The sequence below is a fragment of the Electrona antarctica genome, assembly GCF_951216825.1.
Source record: "Electrona antarctica genome assembly, chromosome: 15".
NCBI classification, from domain to species: Eukaryota; Metazoa; Chordata; class Actinopteri; order Myctophiformes; family Myctophidae; genus Electrona; species Electrona antarctica.
In genome coordinates this window covers 27,200,405-27,223,248 of record NC_136796.1, presented here as the reverse complement: position 1 = coordinate 27,223,248, position 22,844 = coordinate 27,200,405, and the positions used below count along the sequence as shown (strand labels likewise).

Sequence of the window (22,844 nt, the reverse complement as noted above, 5' to 3'; positions counted from 1 at the left end):
CCATGTCTGTTTTATTTTTTATCTGTTGCCAATTGTTGTATTAAAAATGAGGTTTGGTAAACCCGCTGAAACAGATATGCTAATGTAATTCTTTGTCATCTTTGACATCAAGCATTGTCAAACATTGCATTGTTATAGAATTAATGATTATTATGGGGCAATGATTTAAAAAAGAAGGAAAAGTAAACTGTTTGAATTTGTAAATAATATAAATATTGTAAGTAAATACTAGAATATGAACTGATAGAGATCAGTTGGTCATCTTTTAAGGCTGCCTTGAAAAGCCACTTATTCTCTCAGGCTTATGGCATATAGTTTGTTGATGTTGGTACATTTTGTAAAGCGTCCTTGGGTTCATGAAAGGCGCTATATAAATTCAAGCTATTTTTATCAGTTTGACTTTGTAGTCAACTGTAAGCCTTGATAATGTGAGATGTCTTGACTTAGTTTTTCTAGTTCACTGCAGGCTAGGATTTATAACATGCAACCTTCCATAGTCAATAAATTGCTTGTGATTAGAGTTACAAAAATTAAATAATAGTGTTGTGATCTTAATATTGGATATTAACATATCCAAATGGAAAATTATCTTTATGATAGGCATGTTGATGTAATGGAGATTGCGGATGCCACAAATTACGGAACAAGATCATGGTCCCCCATGACATGGACTTCAAACTGAAGCGGTTGAGTTCATTACACCCATTGCAGTTGTAATACTGCAGAAAACTAAACATTTCTAAGATTCATGACAAATCCGAAGTGTTCATTTTTAGGGTGTTTACTTTAATTGGCACTAAGGACTTTAGTGTGTTGATCTGCCTTCTAAGCCTGCATCAGTAACTTGGCAGCACTGAAAAATAACTACTAAATGATTTGATTAGGCTCACAGCATAATGTGTCAGTAGGTCTAACTGATAACAGCAGTAGAATAAGTGAACAGAAAAGTAAGATTTGATTGAAAACAATTTCTCAGAATTGATAATTATTGTTTAGCGGGATAAGGATTTAGTAATGTGTTTACACTACTATTCTGAGGGCCATTTTATAATGAAAAAACGGATTTGATTTTGGTAAAAGATATAAACACAGCAACACAAAATAATTTAAATTTAAATTAACAAATTAGGATATAGCTGTACCAATAAATTGCACTGAAAAAACAAATCTAAAAAAGTGCATCGCTAGCCTATAACTTATTCCACAATAGTATTTTCACAATCAAGATTGAGACTCCTGACAGGCAAGAAAGAAATACCCGTAGGCTATATAAAATAACTTTTGCCACAAACGTTGCATCTTGGTATATCCGTTTAAGATTTATTTTTCTTGTAACCTACTTTATAGGGACAACAATGGATTTAATATCAATTGTCTATAGTTGTAGAACTAGATGTCATAAGTTAACAAGAGCGTTAACATTTAAATATATCTGACTATAGCTTAGGCTACATTCTTTTAAATTTTTAACCCTAGAATACGACATTCTTTTTACTATCACTAGGGTGAAATTAACATGAAATTCGTCTGTAGAAAAAAAACGGATGTGGGCACTGGGCAGGCAAACAAACCTACCTTCTATGATGTCACTGACTCACTGAGCATCATGAAGGTACTGAAAGACCCACCCACCTCAGACATCAGCAACATTTTGAAAATTACAAAAATAATTGTGTTTAGTATTAATTAGTGTTATGGTGCCACAACAAAGTCCGATAGTATTTAGGTTTTGCGGCTTAGCCACAGGGTGTTGTTGGTTAATAGTTATACTCCGTCGTACGACACTGCTTATCACCGAAGATAGCAGATCTACAAGCTATAGAGCGTCGCGGATGGTACGTGGTGTGAACCTGTAGATTTGCTATTTCTGGTGCGTTGCACTGTCGAACGACGAAGTATGCAGGGAAAGGGCACACGGCGGGGCGCCTCCTTCACTGTCTCTTCAACCAATGGAGTTGGTACTGAGGCGGGTCCACGGTTATCAGATGTACGGCTACTGGCAACAGGTTACTCTAATAACAAGGGGGATTTTCCTCATGTCCTCGGTCCATTGAGAAACATCTATTTATTGTACGAGAATTACAATTTACCGGGGGATCTGATTCTGAGTAGACGGTGTTAAAAACATCATCGGATTTGCATTAAACCTACAGGTACAGTACAACACGCGTTTGTTCTATAAACCGCTGTTTATTTACTTGTTCTTTGCATTTGTTCCTGTGTTAAGTGTGTTGTGCTGCAGGGAATTTTGTTGTGAGCACCCCGGAATGGCAGAACTGCATTTCGCGGTGGCTGCGTTTTGCTGAGCGGGCGTTTATTATATTTGGAATGGATAAAGGCGAGGGGAACACCTGTGGCTTTGTGGTGCGTTGGCAGTCGTCTTTACTATACTCAGCTTTTCCTGCTGCTCATAATGATGAACTAAACGCCCGACGACGCAGAAAACACACAATCTTTGCCTTGCTCTTTTGTTTAAGCGCGTTTTATTTTAATGACTAGGAATGGATGCACCATTCATTCACCCAGCCAGTCATAGATGGAGCGCTCGGCTATAGCCCATAATTGGATCTGGTGAGAGTGCGTAAAGAGGATATGAGTGGTGATATATAGCAGCTGGCCAGGTAGGCTACAAATAGCAGGATGCGACAACATCTTTGTGCAGTGCTGGTGTGTGTTGTTTCAATGACTTAGCCCCCAGTCCGCTCGTGGCCACAGTTTCTCATGTAAACAACCCGGTTTCGACTTAAACCGATACTGGCTGACCCGGCTGGGTGGGTGTGACGCAATTAATCCACTAAGAGGCAGGTGCACGGTTGGTGCGTGTGGTGTGCGCTATTGGACTCTTATGATTGGATTGACTACTGTATATTTATTGAATGTGTTAAATTGGCACATGTGCCGAGATTTGTACCTTTTGGTTAGTATATTGGAAGTTAAGCTTGTTTTGGAATATGTCAGATTGCCACAGATGGAGGTATTGGGTCTTGATAAAATGATTCTTCTTGCTCAGATCAAATGGGACTTGGGAGGGCTTGTCAAGAATACTGCCACTGTTAGATCTTAATTTCCACCTGTCCTATGGTAAAATGGGGGACTGTTTGCTTTGGAGTTTTCAGCTTTGGATAAAGGTATCCTAAATGGCACATGTTGTCCCTTTTCAATCATTGTAGTATCCCTGGGCCGCATAAGCCTCTTAGGACACTGGCTAATAGTAGGCAAGTAGATAAATGAGTGCCATTTTTCCTTATCTTCATATTATTGGTCCTTACTAATGATCATAACTTCATAATAACACAATTTCTGTCTGCCTGCTTACTCTACTGTCACTGTGTCTCATTGCTGCAGGCTTTGAGCAGCTCAGAAACATTCCTACTAGGGATGCACCGAAAGGGAAATTCTTGGCCGAAACCGAATATAGGAAACAGTTGACCGAATATCCGAATATGATTAATATTATATATTCTTTTCCTAATGCTGTCATGGCCGTACCTTAAAACTACCTGGTTTATGGCAAAATAAATGGTTATGGCAAAACTTAACTTAAATAATAATCACTAGTATGGGTCCATAAAACATTTATTCAGCTCTTTTGAATGCATTAATTGCATACACTATTCGGTGATATATTTTCTGCCTATTCGGGCCGAAACCGAATTGGCCAAAAATGCATTTTTAGCCATTTTCTGCCGAATATTTTCTGCAGGCTGAATATTCGGTGCATCACTAATTCCTACCAATGACATCATTGGGCATTCCTAATAAAAACTAGTGAAGTGGTCAAAAAAATGTTGAAGTGGTCCTTTAAATTTGTAGATTAAGAAGCTATAATGTGTTGACATTCTAACCACTTAACCTGACATAAAAAACAGTAGCCTACTTAGTTAGGTGTGCACATTTCAGCTTATTTGGTAGCTTAGGGCCTTAGCGTATGGATAAACAAGTCCCTTTAATTGGGGACATTTACCCTACTGTTTTGTTTTCCACACAACATCAACTGTCCACACGCCAAACAAGACTACTATTATTCCTATTGAGTATTCATACTCAATACTGAAAGAGTCATTGCCCAAGCTATTTAAAAAAAAAACTGTAAAGGCAGCAAGCTAGAAATGTGTTTCATGAACCCCTTTTTTATTAGTGTGGTTGCCCAGAGGCCAACCAAACTATAGTAATTGCTTACAAAGTCATTGCTTTATTCACAGCTGGTCCCTGTGACCTCATGTGGGTCAATATATCATCATGAATCATACATCATCGTCATCATACTGTACTTATTACTACTTAGTACGTATTACCTATGTATACATGTATGTAATCTGACACCACTGCCATATCAAGCACAAGTAATTATTACGTCATACGCTGCCACGGGACATACAAATCATAGACCCGAGTAACCACAGTATACCACTAATCAACTCACAAATTACATATATACATAGAGGCATGTCCTTTAATCACGTCATATCTTCATCACGTCATATGCTGCTACGGGACATACGCATCAAACGACCCAAGTAACCACAGTATACCGCTAATCAACTTACAAATTACATATATATATATATACATACCAACACTGAAACATATCTTTATTACGTCACCATTGGGAGCCAGTTATACCAGTTATACCCTGGCATTGGTACATATCTTCATCACGCTATATGCTGCTACGGGACATACGCATCAAACGGCCCAAGTAACCACAGTATACCGCTAATCAACTTACAAATTACATATACATATATACATAGAGGCATTTCCTTTAATCCACCCGACACTGAAACAAATCCTTATTACGTCACCATTGAGAGCCAGTTATACCAGAACCCCTGGTAGTTAAGTCTGCTACTGGATACTATTGAAATACTATTGTTTTACCTCCAAAAACTAGGTACGTAGCACATAGCTAAACCTAATAATTCAATATTGAAACCGTTACTTCAGAGAGGCTGAGATTTGAAAGTTCGTAGCGGTCGACAGTACTTGCGCGCTCTGCTTGCGCACTAGTAGGCCATTTATGGCCTACTTGTGTGCAACACGCAAGTAGGCACTCGACAGAGTGCAGTTCTAGTTTAAGATATTATTGGTGCAACCACTCTTGCAATTTCCCAGAATTGCGCCTCTGTAGTTTTGTTCATTATGGATATTCGTCACATAACGGTTATCTAAACATCCAAGATTATTGATGATGATTGATGATAATGATTGATACCAATGGGGTATTATTATCAAGAGAATTCCTTCCTGTTCAGTTACCTGGACAAGGAGGATGGAGAATGGAAGTGTAGAAAGAAGAGGAAATGGACATGGAAAATTCGATGTGAAGGGCGGGGAGAAAGGGATGAATGACGGCAGATAGGCTTGTTGGGTTACATTCCACTCCTTCTCTCTATTGATACAGCCATTCCTTGTGACAAGAGAAACCTGTCAGGGAGCAGACATAAAGTGGTCTAGTTGTCGCCAAACAGGACTCTGCTACTGTTGGCTCCCAATACATGACTAAGCTCATAATGGGTGTTTTCTTTGTTTACTTAACAAAAATGTACTTAACACGTTTCCTCATTTTCAGCAACCGCTTACTGTTATTCATTCAACTGTACACATTCATATCTGGAAATGACCTAGTAGGTCCACAGTATTGAGCAACTGCTGCACTGCAATTGGGAGTTCACTAGTTAAGCACCTTGTTCAAGGGCACCTCAACAACAGTTTCTTTCTTAACCAACCATCTAGAAGTATTTTACTTATTCTAGAGTCAACAGATGCTTGAGATGATTCTGTTAAAAGTTAGCCTTTTCTCTTGTTCCAGAGAGCAGTGCTGCTAATCGATATTCAGCAGGACTGAAGACATTCACCACACTCTGCAAACCTTTCGACCTCATACCCTTCTATTCATACATTTAGATGTTGGCCCAGTTCTTCAAATCCAATCGTACAGTTCCTCCATAATCCACGATCCTCCAACAAATGCAAACCACGCGGAACATTTTAGGATAAAGGGAATGTATGGAATCCCGAGAATGTTTTTCAGGAGGGGGAAAAACAAAGGTTCACTTTGACTCAATCTAACCTTATGGCCGGTCAAGGTGCTGGCTCAGGCTGTTATACTATAACTAATGGTTGTTTCATTACCTGCAATTTATCATTCCATCTGAGCTCAGACCCTCTATATGCAGTTAGCACCGTAGGTGTGGAGAAGTAAGACAGGATCTGGGGTGGAGGCTATGACCTTTGTAACCTGAATACTAGCAAGACAGGGGACTGTAATATGAACATAGTATGTGTGTAATGCATGAGTGGGCATGTGTATGCATGTGGTTTCCATGCCAAAGAGATTACACTTTATTTAAAATCCATGTTGAAAACATTACACATCCATTTAGTGGTTTATGTGTTCCTTTATCAAAAGTAATGAGTTCTTATATTAGTTTGGATTTGGGTATGATATTCATGTTGTTTGACCTTGACATGGGCTGTAGACAATTATTGTGTCACTGTGGTAGATGGAGAAAGTTACTAGCAGAGTTATTGTGATGACCTAAAATGGTCCCTGAGGGAATGCTTCAATGGATGGGCAGTGGAGGGCAGGTGTATAGTGTCCACACCATACATCGTATCTATTGTATATGCACACATTCACATTAGTGTATGCACATGTGCTCAAGTTAATGCAATGCTCAAAGTAAACAGAACACGCCTCAGTGGGTCCGGTCGCCCCTCTGAAGTCATGTATAAAGAGAGAAGCTTTGGCAGAGACAGAGAGAGAGAGAGAAGGCGGGGGGCATTCCTAACATAACCCTTAGTAGTTTCATGCTCTGCAGAGCCTGGACAATAGGAAGAGTATTCACCTACCCATACAGCTTATTATCGACTCACCCATTTTGCAGGGCAAAAGTTGGAGATTCTCAGGTCATACGACTCAGGTTGTTTTTTAATGTTCTATCACTTTGGAGTTGTGTTAAATCTAGTTGAAAAGAAATGGTACAATAATACATACATAATATGACTACACATTTTGATTCTGGTAAATTATACATTCTGTTTTAAGTAATATGGCCCTCAGTGTCTGTAGTGTGTAGCCCAGCAGGGTTTAGAGGGTAGACTCTGACACTATTATGGGTCCAGATATGTAGGTTACTAATTGCACTGCAAGGCTTATGCAGGGTAGCCTAAATTGGTGGAAATGTATTGATCATCTTAATGTGTGGTGTGATGTCGGGCCACTCCCACTGACACACTGACACACTAATAAACACTTAACATGCTGTGAACAAACCAGACCTCCCAGCTCATACACATTACCCATGCATGCTCCCATTTTCTCAATGCCCTTCTGGTTTTTCTCCCTCTGTTGCTTTTGTGTCTCGAGTCCACCTCTATATCTGTAACACGCAAATAGACACTCCTGTATCTCTTTCCTATCAGCCTCTCTGCGTGCAATCTAAAAAAGTAGTTGTGAACCCAGTGGCATATTTGGCTTGACAAAAAAAACAATTCTTATGAAAGAATCTATTTGGCCTACAGAGCAGGCATGGCAGCTGACACTTTCATCAAGATATACCAGGCAGTGTCATATGCCAGGGGAATCATATTTTGACCACACCTGGGGAGAAAGTAGGTCATTCACACCAAACGTTTAGAATCAGGAAAACGACTTTGAAGAGAGGAGGAGTGGAAATGGAGAAAGGCTGAGTATCTTATTGAGTTAGTCATCTGTAATTTAATTTTGGTAATGAAAGTCATATGCAATGACTGGCAGCAAAGCAGAGGATAGAAATCGGTCAAAGGGTAATTTTAGTAGGGCAACATCTTAGGTTATTGAGCAGTGAGAAACTCTTTGTGGCCAGCATGCAATCATTGTTTGCAATGCATGCAGATATTTGTGGCTAATCAAATACAAGCTAATCACTGATAACAGGCACTTAAAATACCTCTGTTTCACCCTGCACAACATACTGACTTTTACTTAACATTATACTCCATGGCCTGATATGGAAAAATCTGCATTTATCCAAGGCGCTTTACATAGATTGTGCATTACATTCACCAATTCACACACCGATGGCAGAGGAAACCATGCAAGGCACCAATCTGCTCACCAGAGGTTCAGTGTCTTGCTCAAGGACACTTTGACAGTTGACACTAACTCTGGGGGATCTAGGGCATGCTTTAGGATCATATCGTCACCAGGGAAACCCCACCAAAGTAGACTACTAGAGCAAAATGAAGTGTATGAATATGGCATATCGCTTGATTCACCTGAAATTCACCAATACATATGTCTGGCTATATGTTTGTTTTGTTTGTTTTGCTGTATTTCAGTGTATCTGTGTGTTCTATCTGTATTATGTACTGTCTGTCCTATCTGAGGTCAATATCTCTTTCTTCTGTTCTCGTAACTTGTTGCTCTGTTGACTAACTTGAATTCATATTCTTATCTCTTCCCTTGTTTGCTCAGAAAATATCCCAGGAAGTCAACATGAGCGCCTTCTCCACAGACAAGAAGCCACTTGTGGATTACGGTGTTCAGATACGTTTCATCAAGGACCTCCATGACACAGGTGGGGGGTACCCTGAAAAGTCCAGAGGAGGCAGCAATGCCACTCCTCCTTCAAATAAGTATGGAGTGGCCGTGCGAGTTCAGGGCATCTCTGGGCAGCCCTATGTGGTCCTAAAAGATGGGGAGAAAGGAGACTCCTACGGGGTTCAACTGAAGTCCCAGACCCAGTCTCCAACCACCTCCTGCTCAGGACCCCCATCTCCCTACAACAGCCTTCCAAAAGGCTGGGAAGGATCAGACCCCACAAACCCTTATGCTTCCACTCGAAACATGGCCAGCTCCCCCGTCTCTCCGCTAGAGAATGGGGTTGCGGATGCCTTCAGAAGCCCGTTCAAAAGACCCCCTGGGGACGGGCAAGCAGGTAGCCAGGGAGAGTGTGAGCCTGAGGCTATGAAAAAAACACAGACAGAGAGCATGATGACCGAGCTCCGGCCCAAGGCACCAACCAATGGTGTGGAGAGAGTGGACAGAGGCTGGGCCAATGGGGAGGGGCTTAATGAGGCAGGACTGAAACCGGTTAATTTAAATGGGTTTGGGTCCAGAGGGCTCAAGCAGAATGGTGCTAGGCCTACTGGCTCACTTGGAAGGTACAGTGGGAAAAAACTGAGCCTGGAATCTTTTGTGGAGTCTTTCCCAGAGCCTCCTCATCCGTTGTCAATTGAGGAAGAACCCATTCCAGCAATAGACACCAACTCATTGGCTCCAATCAACAAGCTCATCAACAAGTTTAACAGCAGCAGCCCAGATAGTGCTCCGCAGCAAACCAGGGGCCGTACTGGCGCAAGGCAGCGGCTCAAGTTTGAAGAACGCAAGCGTTCCAGAAGCCTGGATGCTCGAAAAGACAATCGCCCTGAAGTCTCTCCTCCCTCTCCCACTCCAAACCCCTACGCTGCTCCTCTCTCACCGTTCTCCTCCCCATCTTCGTCCAGTTCCTTGACATCATCTGCCCCGGAAAGCAGTAGCCTGGGAAGGAACCCTGTTTCTGTTGCCAAGGTGACAACACATACTGCCCCCAAGCTGAGCAACCAGTCACCAAGGAACTTTGTTGCCAAGGACACCCCTCCCGCTATAGCAAAAAAACCAGTAGGTATCATAATATTCACAGGCAGGATGTGTGTCATTTTCTTTCATTTGCCCGAACGAATTGGTAAGCGTTCAAAGTAGCTAAGCGACAATTTGTTGTCTCTTTAAAGGAGTTTCCTGCGGCTCCTAAGAACCAGAATCAAAGTGCAGATGTCAAAGATGGGGATGCAGCACAAGCCAAACAAGCCATCTACAACATCCTCAAAGCAGGGTAACTGAGGCTACAAAATACACTCACTACTCAAGTGACTAGCTACAGTTACATTAGTCTCATTAAAAGCCCAACACTGTGTCCTTCTTTCTTCTCATTCTTCAGGACCAGTGAAAGCGATGCATCCATCAAAAGAAAGGTCAACCTCCTCTATGAAACAACCCACAGTGTCAAGGTATGAATGTATGATGTGAGCTTCAAAGAAGGAATTAAAAAATGACTTCTGTCTTTCAGATTAGAAGGAGGAACGTTTTGTTTAGTGGTTATTCGTTCTGTGGAAGTAGTATTAGTGGGGAATCTGGTAGTAGTGTAATATATCCTACCCTAGAATAAAAAATCATAAAAAAATCATTTTTGTATGCCACAACATATTTGTGGATATATAGGCTAAATATTTCACTTAAACTGCAAAAGAAAATGATAGCTAGCATATGATGCTGAATAATAGCCCACCTTTTGTATAATAGCATTTAACAAAATGAGTGAAAGAGTTGCACCAGGCGAAGAGATGGTCAGTCTCCTATTGGTCATATGGTGCACCTCCATATGTGTGCCTATGTCTCCTATTAAATATCCATATTGGTTTACATAAAAGTCAGACTTTTAAAAACTTATTCTGATGTGATAAGACATCACAAATTAATCACCCACCTCAGTGGAACATTCTCTGTCTGTCAAAAACAAAAAACTGAAGAGGCTACTGGAGAACCTGATTTGGATAGGGACACATGATCTGATGCAGGACTATGACAGAAAGAGGCAAGATGGGTCTGTTGCCACACTCATTCACCCCATAATCTCAACGGAAATGGGGGAATATGTTGTGAAATAAAAAGTCAGATTCTAAGACTGGAATTAGGGAAAAGGCCTTAATTTTACATTTTCTTAGTTAAAACCATTGTATGATTTCCCCATGCCCTCTCTCTCTGCGTGGCCCCTACACACACACACACACACACACACACACACACAACTTTGTCCCTATAATGTGCGCACTGGCACCGTTCCTCATCCTCGCGCAAGAGACGCACACACCAGTCATAGAAGATAGATACACACTTGTTGTGGAGGCTATTGTCTTCGCATATTACAGGCAGCGCTGCATTATCTCATGCAGATCGGCTACTTTGCTGTTTGTGAGGACGCACACAAGAAAATTGTTATTATGAGAGCCGGCTTGGCTTTTTTTTGCCCATTTTATGCCCCCTCGGCATGCGTATTGTGCGTGCGTGAGAAATTGGAGGGTTGCGTGTAAAAAGGTAAAATTGCGTGACTCTCACTCTCAAAGGGTGAGACTTGTGAGAAAACAGCCTTTAGAGCAGTGGTTTTAGCCCGTGACCCAAAACAGAAATTAGACATTTGCCCAGAGCCCAAACTAGTGAAAAGTTACAGAGAAGTTACAGATCTACAAGCGTTGCGTTGTAAGCTTGTAGATCGGCTTGTAGATCGGTAGAGCTTGTAGATCAGCTATTTTCACTACTTCTTAAATATTTGTTCTAATTAATGGAATTTCTTTCGATTTTTCTTTTGTTTCTTCATGAAATTACTAAAAAAAAAACATTTATTTTATTTTTTAATTCATTTTTGGGAATGCTTTTTGCAAATGTTTTGAAATAATAATAATAATTAAAAACAAAATGTAGGAAAAAAATAAATAAGGGAACCCATAAACATGTGTCTGCGACCCACAAATGGGTCCCGACCCGGTGTTAGGAAAAACATTGCTTTAGAGCACATCAAGCTACCTTACAAGGACTGGTAAATCCCTCATCAGTGCAAATAGTTTAGCTGTTTAAGAGTATTTTCCACTATTAAATGGTTTTCTGATGAGGCGAGGGTAACATCTGGTTGGTAGTCTGCTCTCTTTTGTGAGGATATAAAATGCTATTTCATCTATTCTTACTGTCTCCAAGGGTGCTCTTTTTGCAAGCCAAAGAATGCAAAAATGAAATCAAGTGGCATGCTGTGTATTTTATGGGTCATTTTTTGGCTCCATCCCAAAACCTTTATGCTCCTCTGACACCTAATTAAGGCACATTCCACTCTGGCTCTTATAATATTTGCACACGGCAGCCTCCGACTTGAATCTACATCCCTAATCTGTTCCTGAGCTATGTGTTTGGTTTCTTATCCTCTCATAATGGGCACATAAATGACAGTGTAATGTACAGTATAAGTACTTCAGTATATGTAGTATTATGTACGATCCCTCGTTGCGTAACTGTTGTGTTTTTACCCATGCATGCCTGCCTGCAAATCGTTCCCCCTTGCCTGGTCTCTTGGCAACGCTGCACCTGCAGAGGAAAGCTGATTAGGGCCACAGTGTGTTAAGGACTCAGCCATTGAGATCCATCAATAATTGAGTTGGAGTGGAACCCTGCGCTACATGGGGGTTGGCCAGCCTGCCTGCCGGCCGGTGTGGCTCCATTTTCTGCATGGTCCTGTTTAAAAGATGGCACTGTGTCTTTCCATGTTACCATGGCACCCGTGCTTTCCACCACTCATCTATGACATTGGATCCATGGTGAACTATTTTCAGAATATAGACCGCATTGCAATAGCTTTTGGATTTCTGGACTAAACCAAACATATTCCATGCCAAAGCCTAAAGGTTATGAAATGTGTGCAGTATCCAGATTCTTTTAACTATCCATGCCTAACCAAATAATCCCTAGCATCACTTTTCTGGACCTTATATAAAGGGGAATATTTGGTGACAATTGCAGGTCTACAAGCTCACAACACATAATGTTGTGACTTGTGAGCTTGCCCTGATGAAGACTCTAAGGAGTCGAAACATGTTGGCTTTTCTTCTGGGGGATCCAGTCAACAAAGTATACAGGGTGTAAGTGGTTAATGGCTTCTTAATTAATAGTTTCAATTTGATTTATTTATGCTTCAAAGTCTCTTTGGCCCTATGTGGTGTCAACAGAGTTCAAGTGTCTTTAATAGAACCCATACTGGTGTTTCAGGTTACCTGGGGCCAAGGCAGGTGGTCTATTTAATGTGTATTTGTAATTGCATACTCCGAGAGAAAACATGATAGCCCTGCCCCGTGACATTTATCTCATTCAATAAATCAAACAATCAAAATGACTAGGAGGTTATTACAGACCACCAGTGTGTTCATTTGTCTAAACATCACGATCACAGAGGCTACTAGAAGCGTATGTACTCTATGATTCAAGACCAGGCATTTTTTTAAATGTTTTACAGCATCTAATTTGCATGAAACCTTATACAATGGCTCTGTATATCAGATAAGCCCACGTCTGTATGAACTAGCTCATCAGAAGTGGGTCTTTAATTTATTAACATAACTAGACTGGTGCCCGGCTGTAGAGCACCGAGTCGGTAACGATGGAAGTTGGAGATCCATGCCCCATCCGGCTATGCAATACGTACAAGTACCCGTTCCACCCATCTGTCTGTGTCCCTTTTATGCCCATATATGGAGATTTCAGTATCTGTCTATGTGTCCCTTTATGGAGTTCTGTGTCGGGCATGCCCAAATATGGAGTGTTGTGATGTCAGAACAGGCCAACTCCATATATGGAGTCTGGGCAGGGGACCTGTCCAGAGCCTGGGCAGAGGTCTTTTGTGGCGGTTCTGGACAACCGTGGGTCCGACCGACCCACGGTTGTCCAGAACCGCCGGGCACTGCACTCCCTGTGGGGGTGTGGAACGCGTGTGTCGAATTTGAAGTCGGTGGGGTAAACGGTTCTCGAGTTGCGTGCATTACAGCCGTACACATAGACAGACACACAGAGACATGGTGCAGTTATAGATAAGATGGGGTTAACTGATGCAATTTGCTATTGATGAAAATTCCTTTTGAAGGCGTTTCAATCATCTCACTTTCGCTTCTGTTTGTCAGAGCAGAGAGGATAAAGAGTCCCAGTATGCGATTATTTACTAGCAGGCAAACAGCACAAAATGCAAAATGTCTCTGTAATCTCTAACTGATAAGAAATGGAATAGGAATGTTTGTCCTGGCACACGTCACTCCTTCAGTCTGTCTTTTCTTCCCTCAATCTTTCTCTTTCTTTTCTCTTCTCTGTAGAGCTGGAATCAACCAATATGTATCTCTCTCCCCTATCTTTGTCTTCTATATCTCTCCCCTTCTCTCTCTCCTCCCCTCTCCTTTTCTCTGTTCTCTCTCTCTCTCTCTCTCTCTCTCTCTGTTGTGCTCTATGGAGTGTGTAGGAGGACGATGAGACTGGAAAGCCATGCTTAGATTTCTATTCAAGGTTGAGAACCTCAACTAAGTGGGATGGGGCGGTGTGAGATGTTTTTGTACGCCATGTGTAAAATCTTTACTGGCTGACTCTTCTGCTGGTGTGCTATCCAGACATTATAACCTGGGGCACATGAGCTGTTTTGGTTTCCAGAGGAACTTTTTGGAAGTTTGGATTTGTTTCCCTATAGTTTGATTGGCAGTTCGCTCGAAATGAAAATAAATATATAATAATAATAATTTAAAAAGAAAAAAAGCACAATTGTGCAACAAAGGTGCAACAGAAAAGATGTATGATGATCTTGGCAGGTGGAGCGTGCTTCCTCTCGATTTAGGTGGCAGAATAAGAGCAGTCAAAATAGTAATTTTACCAAGATTACTATACCTTTTTTTTGTCACTGCCAGTAGAAATACCTTTACAACAATTCAGGGAATGGAATAAACATATCTCACGTTTTATTTGGGATAAAAAAAGGCCAAGGGTGAAATTTTCTACCTTACAACTGCCCCGAGAGAGAGGAGGCATGTCTCTCCCATCTTTAAGGGACTATTATCTAGCAGCTCAGCTAAGACCCTTGGTATATTGGTGTAACCGACCCTACATTGCAAAATGGAAAAGCATAGAGTTATCCATGATGGATATACCAATACAGTCACTATTAGGTTGCACTGACGGAGAGAAAGGAATGTTTCAGACAAGGAGTCAGTGGGTAAATTTATCGTTCAAAATATGGCTGGAAGTTGTTAAACGCTTCCAGCTTCAGAGGGAGGCAAAACTTTTAAGTTGGCCAGCATATGACTCTGACTTCATACCAGCAGTATTAGACAATAGGTACAAACAATGGCACCAACATTGGCATATATGTACTATGATTAGAAATGGAGATATTGATAGTTTTGAAAACCTAAAGCAGAAATATGGGTTGGCTAACCAGGGCTTTTATAGATACTTGCAGGTAAAGGATTATTTTGGTAAAAAGGTAAAAGGGTCTACTCCAGGTATTACAACAAGCCTAATCACTATATTTACAAATGCTTATGGCTCAGGAAGTAATAGGGGTCTTGTAAGTAAACTACATAATGGACTTATGTCGTTGAAAAAGGACTCTACAATATATGTGAAAGAGCGATGGGAAAAAGAGATGGGCATTGATATAAGTGATGAAGTATGGATGAATACATGGAAAACGCAATCAACGACCACTAATTCCTTGATTTGGAGAGACTTTTGTTGGAAAAAACAGATTCGCTTCTTTATTACTCCAAAACAGAAGTCCAAACAGACTGGCAACCATATGGACTGTTGGAGAGAATGTGGAGATACAGTGTTTGATCATGCACATGTCTTTTGGTCTTGTCCTGTAATTCAACCATTTTGGAAGGAAGTGACAACACTTATCTCAAACATTATGGGTTTTGGAATAGATGATACATCTTTGTACCTCTTGTCACATCTTTGTACCTAGGACAACTCCCAGATGGGCTAAATCAGGATGACGCCTACTTACTTAAGATTTGACTTGTAGCAAGCAAAAAAGCTATTACAAGAAATTGGTTACAAAATAATTGTCCTACTGCTGACCTATTTATCAACATTGTGAAACAACTACATCTCCTAGAACAGATGACCTATTCTTTAAGACTGCAAAAAGAGCTGGGTGATTTTGTTTTATTGTATGCCTTGTTTGTCTTTTGTGTCTCGTCTTGCATATTCAAAAATTCAAAAAATAAAGAGTTTTAAAAAAAGAAAAAGAAAAAAGGGTTTCTGTCAACATAGCAAATAATAGTGAGAGAAGCATCACTCTGAAATATGGAATGAAAGTTGTATGAATATAAAGGTGTTATGTCTGTTATTATATGTCATGTCTCTCTCATCCTTCTGTGTGTGTGTGTGTGTGTAGAAGGCAGAATCTAATGGGATTCAAAAAGGGGAGGAGAGTTGGAATGACAACATTAAGCTGCAGGAGAAGCTGAACCGCAACCTGATGGAGCTACAGCAGGCTCATGATGAGTACGTGTTTATGTCTGTTAGAATTATACAACCTGATGGAGCTACAGCAGGCTCATGATGAGTATGTGTTTGTGTCTGTTAGAATTATACAACCTGATGGAGCTACAGCAGGCTCATGATGAGTACGTGTTTATGTCTGTTAGAATTATACAACCTGATGGAGCTACAGCAGGCTCATGATGAGTACGTGTTTATGTCTGTTAGAATTATACAACCTGATGGAGCTACAGCAGGCTCATGATGAGTACGTGTTTATGTCTGTTAGAATTATACAACCTGATGGAGCTACAGCAGGCTCATGATGAGTACGTGTTTGTGTCTGTTAGAATCATACAACCTGATGGAGCTACAGCAGGCTCATGATGAGTACGTGTTTGTGTCTGTTAGAATCATACAACCTGATGGAGCTACAGCAGGCTCATGATGAGTACGTGTCTGTTAGAATTATACAACCTGATGGAGCTGCAGCAGGCTCATGATGAGTACGTGTCTGTGTCTGTTAGAATTATACAACCTGATGGAGCTACAGCAGGCTCATGATGAGTACGTGTCTGTGTCTGTTAGAATTATACAACCTGATGGAGCTACAGCAGGCTCATGATGAGTACGTGTTTGTGTCTGTTAGCATTATACAACCTGATGGAGCTAGAATTATACAACCTGATGGAGCTACAGCAGGCTCATGATGAGTACGTGTCTGTTAGAATTATACAACCTGATGGAGCTACAGCAGGCTCATGATGAGTACGTGTCTGTTAGAATTATACAACCTGATGGAGCTACAGCAGGCTCATGATTGTTTGTCTGTTATTATAGTTTTAACCTACTTTTGTCATTGATGGCTGGGATTTGTCATGACATTAACATAATAAAGCTTGTTCACCTAGTATACTTATACTTAATTTCAAATAATAGTTTACAATAATAATAGTTTACAATAGTCCTACCTAACACTTTCTGAATTGGCTTGATTACGCACGCGCGCGCGCACGCACGCACGCACGCACGCACGCACGCACGCACGCACGCACGCACGCACGCACGCACGCACGCACGCACGCACGCACGCACGCACGCACGCACGCACGCACGCACGCACACACACACACACACACAAGCCCTATTTAAAAAAACTAGTGGAAATAGTCAATCTTTATGCTCGCAATGGCACGGTTTGTAGATCTGCAATTTTTCCCTTTGTTGAATTGTTTGGATGAAAAAAACACTATTGTATTATGCTGCATTGTGCCAAAATTGGGAGGCAAGGTTGAAAGTGGTTAAAATGCCAGTAATTGTTGTCCGTGAAGCAGTTTTGCAGATTGGTTTTTCAGTTGGATAATTGCGTGAGGGAATTGACTATTGATAAATTACTGATGGTCTGTTGGTGGAGTGTTCACTGTGTGTGTGTGTGACTGTGTGACTGTGCAGACTGGCTGAGTTGCGTATGGCCAGGGAGGGGGCGGAGTCTCGCGTGCGCCAGCAGGAGGACCAGTTAGCAGGACTTCAGGAGGAACTGAGGAGAGTGTCAGAGAACTCACCTCACACAGACTCACTACAGACGGTATGGACACACACACACACACACACACACACACACACACACACTCTTGAAGTTAAATAACCCCCCCCCTGGTTTGGAAGAAAGCCAATTATCTAGCAATTAAAAAACAATTACATACTCACTCCATGGCTTGCCGCTTTACCATACTTCTCTCTTATCACTTTCTCTCTCTTGCTTTCTCTTTACTTTTATTTCTCTCCTGTCTCCGTCTCTCCCGTGTACTCATCCTGTCTTTATCTCCCCCCCATATTCGCCTCAGTCAACTTCCTCCTTTTCTCTCTCTCTCCCTCGCTCACTCTCTCCCTCGCTTCCGTTCTGTCTCTGTATCTCCATCTTCAAGTCTACCTCTTTCTCTTGCTCTCTGACCAACCGCTCTCTCTCCATCCTTCTTCTGGTCTTCTTCTCCCCGATCTATCATGTCTTCCCTCTCTCATCCTCTCACTTCCTCTTCCTGCAGGATGTGAGGTCGCTGCAGGCGGATCTGGCCGAGGCGGCTGTGCTGCGGCAGCGGCAGGAGGAGACGCTGAGACAGCGGGAGCGAGAGCTGACCGCCCTGAAGGGGGCGCTGAAGGACGAGGTGGAGTGCCACGACCAGGAGGTGGAGGCCCTGAGGGAGCAGTACAGCGAGGACATGGAGAAGCTGAGGAGAACCATGGAGCAGGTGACCCAGGTAAGCTGCCTCCATGTTCCACCCCCACCCTGCCCGCCCTTTGAATCTTCATCCGCACAGATTGTTCAGCTTGTGTTACAGAGGCAAATAGCTTAAAAATAGCTCAAGTACAGGTACAATATTTGCACAGGGTTATGTCGGGTTATGTCCCAAAAGAAGTAGAACTGATGACAGTGTATGCTCTGTTGTGAGCAACTACGGGTGTTTACAGATTGAAGGCAGTTTGCCCTTGAGACACCTCAGGTGTTTTGGTTTTCCGCATCGGCACAGATAGTCAGTTGCTGGGGTGATATTTATCATTCACAGTCCCTTTAGCTCTGCTCAAACACCTGCTGTTGAATGAGTCCTGTAGGTAGGGGAGAGGGAGGTCCCTCAGGACAACGGTGACCTCCCTCCCCTAGCTACAGGACGGGCTGGGCCGTGGTGCACTCAGCTGACTGCACCACCTTCCGTCAGGACACTCTAAGACTTGGAGCATCCTGACGGAACAGGAGAAGGTTCACCGTCTCAGAAAATCCCTTGAACCTTCTCAGATGTGATTCAGGTGTCAATAGCCATGGTTCTCAAAGTGGGGTCCGACGCATAGCCAGGGCGTCCGCAAAATAATTCAGATATTTTTTTAAATCTAAAATGTATACACGGTTGCTGTGTTGCGAGGATAAGGGAGTACTTGGAAAAGATTCTCCCCTCCAATGGGTTCCTGGGCCAAAACAGTTAGAAAATGCACAAAAGACTTTGGCCAAAGAAGGCTATAGGCCAGGGGTTCTCAATGTCAAGTCCTCTGCGATGTGCACTGCACGCCGAGGTAAATGAAGCTGCTCAGAATACTTGAGCAATATCATGAATGAAGGTATAATGAATTGTTTGTTTCAGATTAGTTGATTGAAGATAATTAAAATTTAATTTGACATACAGTAGGTCCAGTTAATTTGATAGGTCCAGTTTTACCAGTAGTCAGTGCACAACTTTAAGACACAACTTATAGTGTGGAGTGTTTTCCAAATCCTTACAAGGAAGTAGTTGCATGTACCTCAATTAGCCTTTCTTCTGGCAAAGGCTATTGTTAGGTGTCTTATCTTCCTAACACACACACACACACACACACACACACACACACACACACACACACACACACACACACACACACACACTCACACCTATCTATGTGCGACACATGCATGCAAGTGTTGCATGTGTCAATAATGGCCATACATCACATAACTAGAGGAATAATGCCTTGCGCGAAGAACCAAGATATTATAACGTTTGCCTACATTGCATAGTAGACAGTCAGAAATCAGAAATAGCAAAACAGCAATTTGGTTTACAGCAGATAGCCTATTTAATGGTGTGTGTTGTCGGATCGAATGTTATTGTTTCACAAGTACAGGCCCCTTGCGCCATTACTCCGACCGCTAGGCTCCGTGCAATACGCGTTGTTTTGACCAGAAATGCCGTCTGGGAGGGGGATTTGGCAGTCCAGTGTCTAAGCTAACAACAGATAGCCATCCGAAGCTAATGTAAGTAGCCTTTCCACTAGATCGGATCAAACACATTTATACAACTGAATAAACATAGCCTTTTGGCAGCGTCGCTTCCCGACAAATAACGCAGACTACGTGTTTTGGCGGGGAAACGGTTAAGATACCTTTAAGAGTCACAGCCCATATGCAGGAATAAATTGTAAGTCAGACTTTGGAGAAAGTGATAGTAGTGTCAGGGAAAAATACTGAGAAGACTAGAGGGAGAAATAAGCAGTTGACAGACAGTTCAAGGCAGTGTGTGGTAGAGGTTGACAGTTGGAGGCTAGAGGGGGATCAAAGTAGTTGGATTGACAAGCTCCAGCATGGGAAACCAACCATCTGCCACACGTCCAAAGGGGAATCTTCCGCTGGGCCTGGCCAAGGTTCAATCAGGGCAGTTGCTGGTTTGGCTCCACCCCTTTCATAGTCCACTTCCACCTGGGTGCTGCTGTGTTTATTCCTAGTCCTACTAATAACAACATTACATGTTTAAGGCAGTGGTTCTGACAGATTCTGCTGTTATCCAAAGAGAGATTAGGTCCTGCCTGATGTTTCTTTCTGCTAAAGTCGAGTTTTTCTCCATTGCCCCTTGCGCCACACACTTTTTTGATATATACATCACCCCAGTTGTCTGTTATTTGCATATCAGATTGTAATGGAATACCAGGAATATGATGTGCATAGAAACTGCATATTATGCTTTAAATGTACTGACGCATACTTTGCTTATACACACATAACTTAAAAGTGTGTGTGTGTGTGTGTGTGTGTGTGTGTGTGTGTGTGTGTGTGTGTGTGTGTGTGTGTGTGTGTGTGTGTGTGTGTGTGTGTGTGTGTGTGTGTGTGTGTGTGTGTGTGTGTGTGTGTGTGTGTGTGTGTGTGTGTGTGTGTGTGTGTGTGTGTGTGTGTGTGTGTGTGTGTGTGTGTGTGTGTGTGTGTGTGTGTGTGTGTGTGTGTGTGTGTGTGTGCACCTTAGTCGCAGGGGCAGATTGAGGAGGAGAGGCAGAGGGTAAATGCTTCCATTGTCTCTATGGAAGAAGAACTGGATGGTTGCAGGGACGAGGGGGAACAGTGGAAGTCCCTGCTGGAAGCCACTACAGAAGAGCTGGACACTACTAAGCAGGAGTAAGTGTGTCACCATGGCAGGGAACTCCACATAATGCCAATATAATAATAATACACATGGAGCAAATATCAACACATGCTCTAGTAAGCACTGGGTCTTTCGAATTGCCATGTGCAGCTAACTATGTATCTATGTACAGTAGGCCTACTCAAGGAAGCTACATACACACACCAAATTAATTCCTCCACCCACCTAACCCACTTATCCACCTAATGTTCCTCATGGATAAGACACCTTCACACTCCTTTGAGGGGTGACCCCGCCTTCTGGTTCCAAACGCGCCATTGGAAGGGTGGGTGGGTGGAGAGTAAAAACAGCTACAGCTACGTGTGCTGAGGTGACCTCACTGCTTATCACTGCTGTTCAGTGATGTCATTTTGTTTTAATCCACCCACCCAGTTGGTTGGATTTATCTGGAGCATGTACAGTAGTTCCCTATAGAGTCATGATGATATACTTTATCAGTGGGGCCGCCTACAGTACACAGTAAAATCCTATAATATATTATCATTATTGTTATAAAGCATTATAAATCATTTTTGAGCGCTTGAGCTGTAACTATAATACTACAGTGTGATAAGCAGATTATAATGCAAGCATGTTTATAATGCATTATAGACACGGGCTTATGGAAATGTGCACACAGTACATACAGGATCAATGCTGAGACTTACAGTTGGGTGCCACCGATATTGTCCCTTTATCATTTGACCCATTTAGGCCTGACCTCAAAATTTCAAAAAATCATTCTAAATCCTCCAGTTTTCTGAAATAAATATTCTCACGATTTTTCAAAAACAAGCTCGTAGCGCGCCACTCGGTGGCGCGCTATGAGCTTGTAGATCTGCTGTTTTTCAATAGCTAAATTATAACAATGTTTAAAACACCAAAAGGGGTTCCCCCCCAAAATGGGTTAACTGTCCTTTTGCGCAGATCACGCAAACCTCAGCAAAAAGAAAAGGACAATATCGATGGCCTCCAACTGTAGACTATGCTGCATGGTATTGTTACTGTATGGCACAGGACATTGTTCAGTATATTATAACACTATCGTATCCTGCTGGCTTTCGTCCAGAGCTCTTCTTATATTGTATTTCTTTGTAATGCATGCATTCTTTCTTTTTCACTCGACTCTTTGTTGGGCAGGAACGTGCAGCCCAGCAGCAGTCAAATGTGAGAGAAGAAATTAATTTCACTGTTTGGCTTGAGAAGCATAGCTTAGTTCCCAGTGTGATCAAAGCCTCACAGGATATGGACATGCATTTATTTTTTGCGTGTTTATATCTCAAAAATAGTTTGCTGACTTTTGATTGTATTGATAAGACTTACTAACTACTTTTATTATAAAACTTGATCTTATTAATCCTCTAAACAAATCATCATCCCAGATTTAAACCAATCCAATTAAATTCATTTATAAATTCAATCAAGTTCTCAATACCGGTGATTCCTTTTTGTAGGTGTTCAAATCGTTGGACACATAATCTTTTGAACACTTTGATCAATTCCAATTAACATGATTGGCTTTAGTGAAATGTAACTGTAGTTTGTCTGTGATCTTAGTTAAATGGCGGCATGTGTGGTGATAAATCATGTAGCAAAAATCTCTTCCTAAACCAGACACATTTTGGACGTTGTTTTGCTTTTATCCTTTATACTCCAAGGGAAAAGAAACAAAATAACATCCAGATCTTGTCTCTAAGGTTTAGAGTGATGGGCTTAGCTGTGTGCTTAGTATATTTTCTTTATTGGTATCTTTGGTGCTGTAGCGATTGCAATTGCGTGTATGTGTGTCTGTGTATATCTATGCATGCATACACTATTCATGTGTGTGTGGATAGCATCCAAGTTCAATTACA

The 22,844-nt window shown here is 41.8% G+C and overlaps 1 protein-coding gene across 3 annotated transcripts in view; it reads left to right on the top strand.

Moving 5' to 3' along the window:
- The first annotated feature begins 1,915 nt into the window (after positions 1 to 1,915).
- cgnb (cingulin b) overlaps positions 1,916 to 22,844 on the top strand; it is a 33,913-nt gene continuing 12,984 nt past the window's right edge. Inside the window, exons 1-9 of one of the 3 annotated variants that reach the window (XM_079522429.1) lie at positions 1,916 to 2,153; positions 8,462 to 9,646; positions 9,757 to 9,857; positions 9,963 to 10,032; positions 15,996 to 16,105; positions 17,534 to 17,666; positions 18,124 to 18,336; positions 20,836 to 20,984; positions 22,132 to 22,158. In XM_079522429.1, coding sequence (XP_079378555.1) covers positions 8,483 to 9,646; positions 9,757 to 9,857; positions 9,963 to 10,032; positions 15,996 to 16,105; positions 17,534 to 17,666; positions 18,124 to 18,336; positions 20,836 to 20,984; positions 22,132 to 22,158 — 1,967 coding nt within the window. In that variant the 5' untranslated portion in view covers positions 1,916 to 2,153; positions 8,462 to 8,482. Of the gene's footprint in view, positions 2,154 to 2,544; positions 2,622 to 8,461; positions 9,647 to 9,756; positions 9,858 to 9,962; positions 10,033 to 15,995; positions 16,106 to 17,533; positions 17,667 to 18,123; positions 18,337 to 20,835; positions 20,985 to 22,131; positions 22,159 to 22,844 lie in introns of those variants that run through there. The other 2 variants (XM_079522430.1, XM_079522431.1) reach the window with 2 other exon arrangements.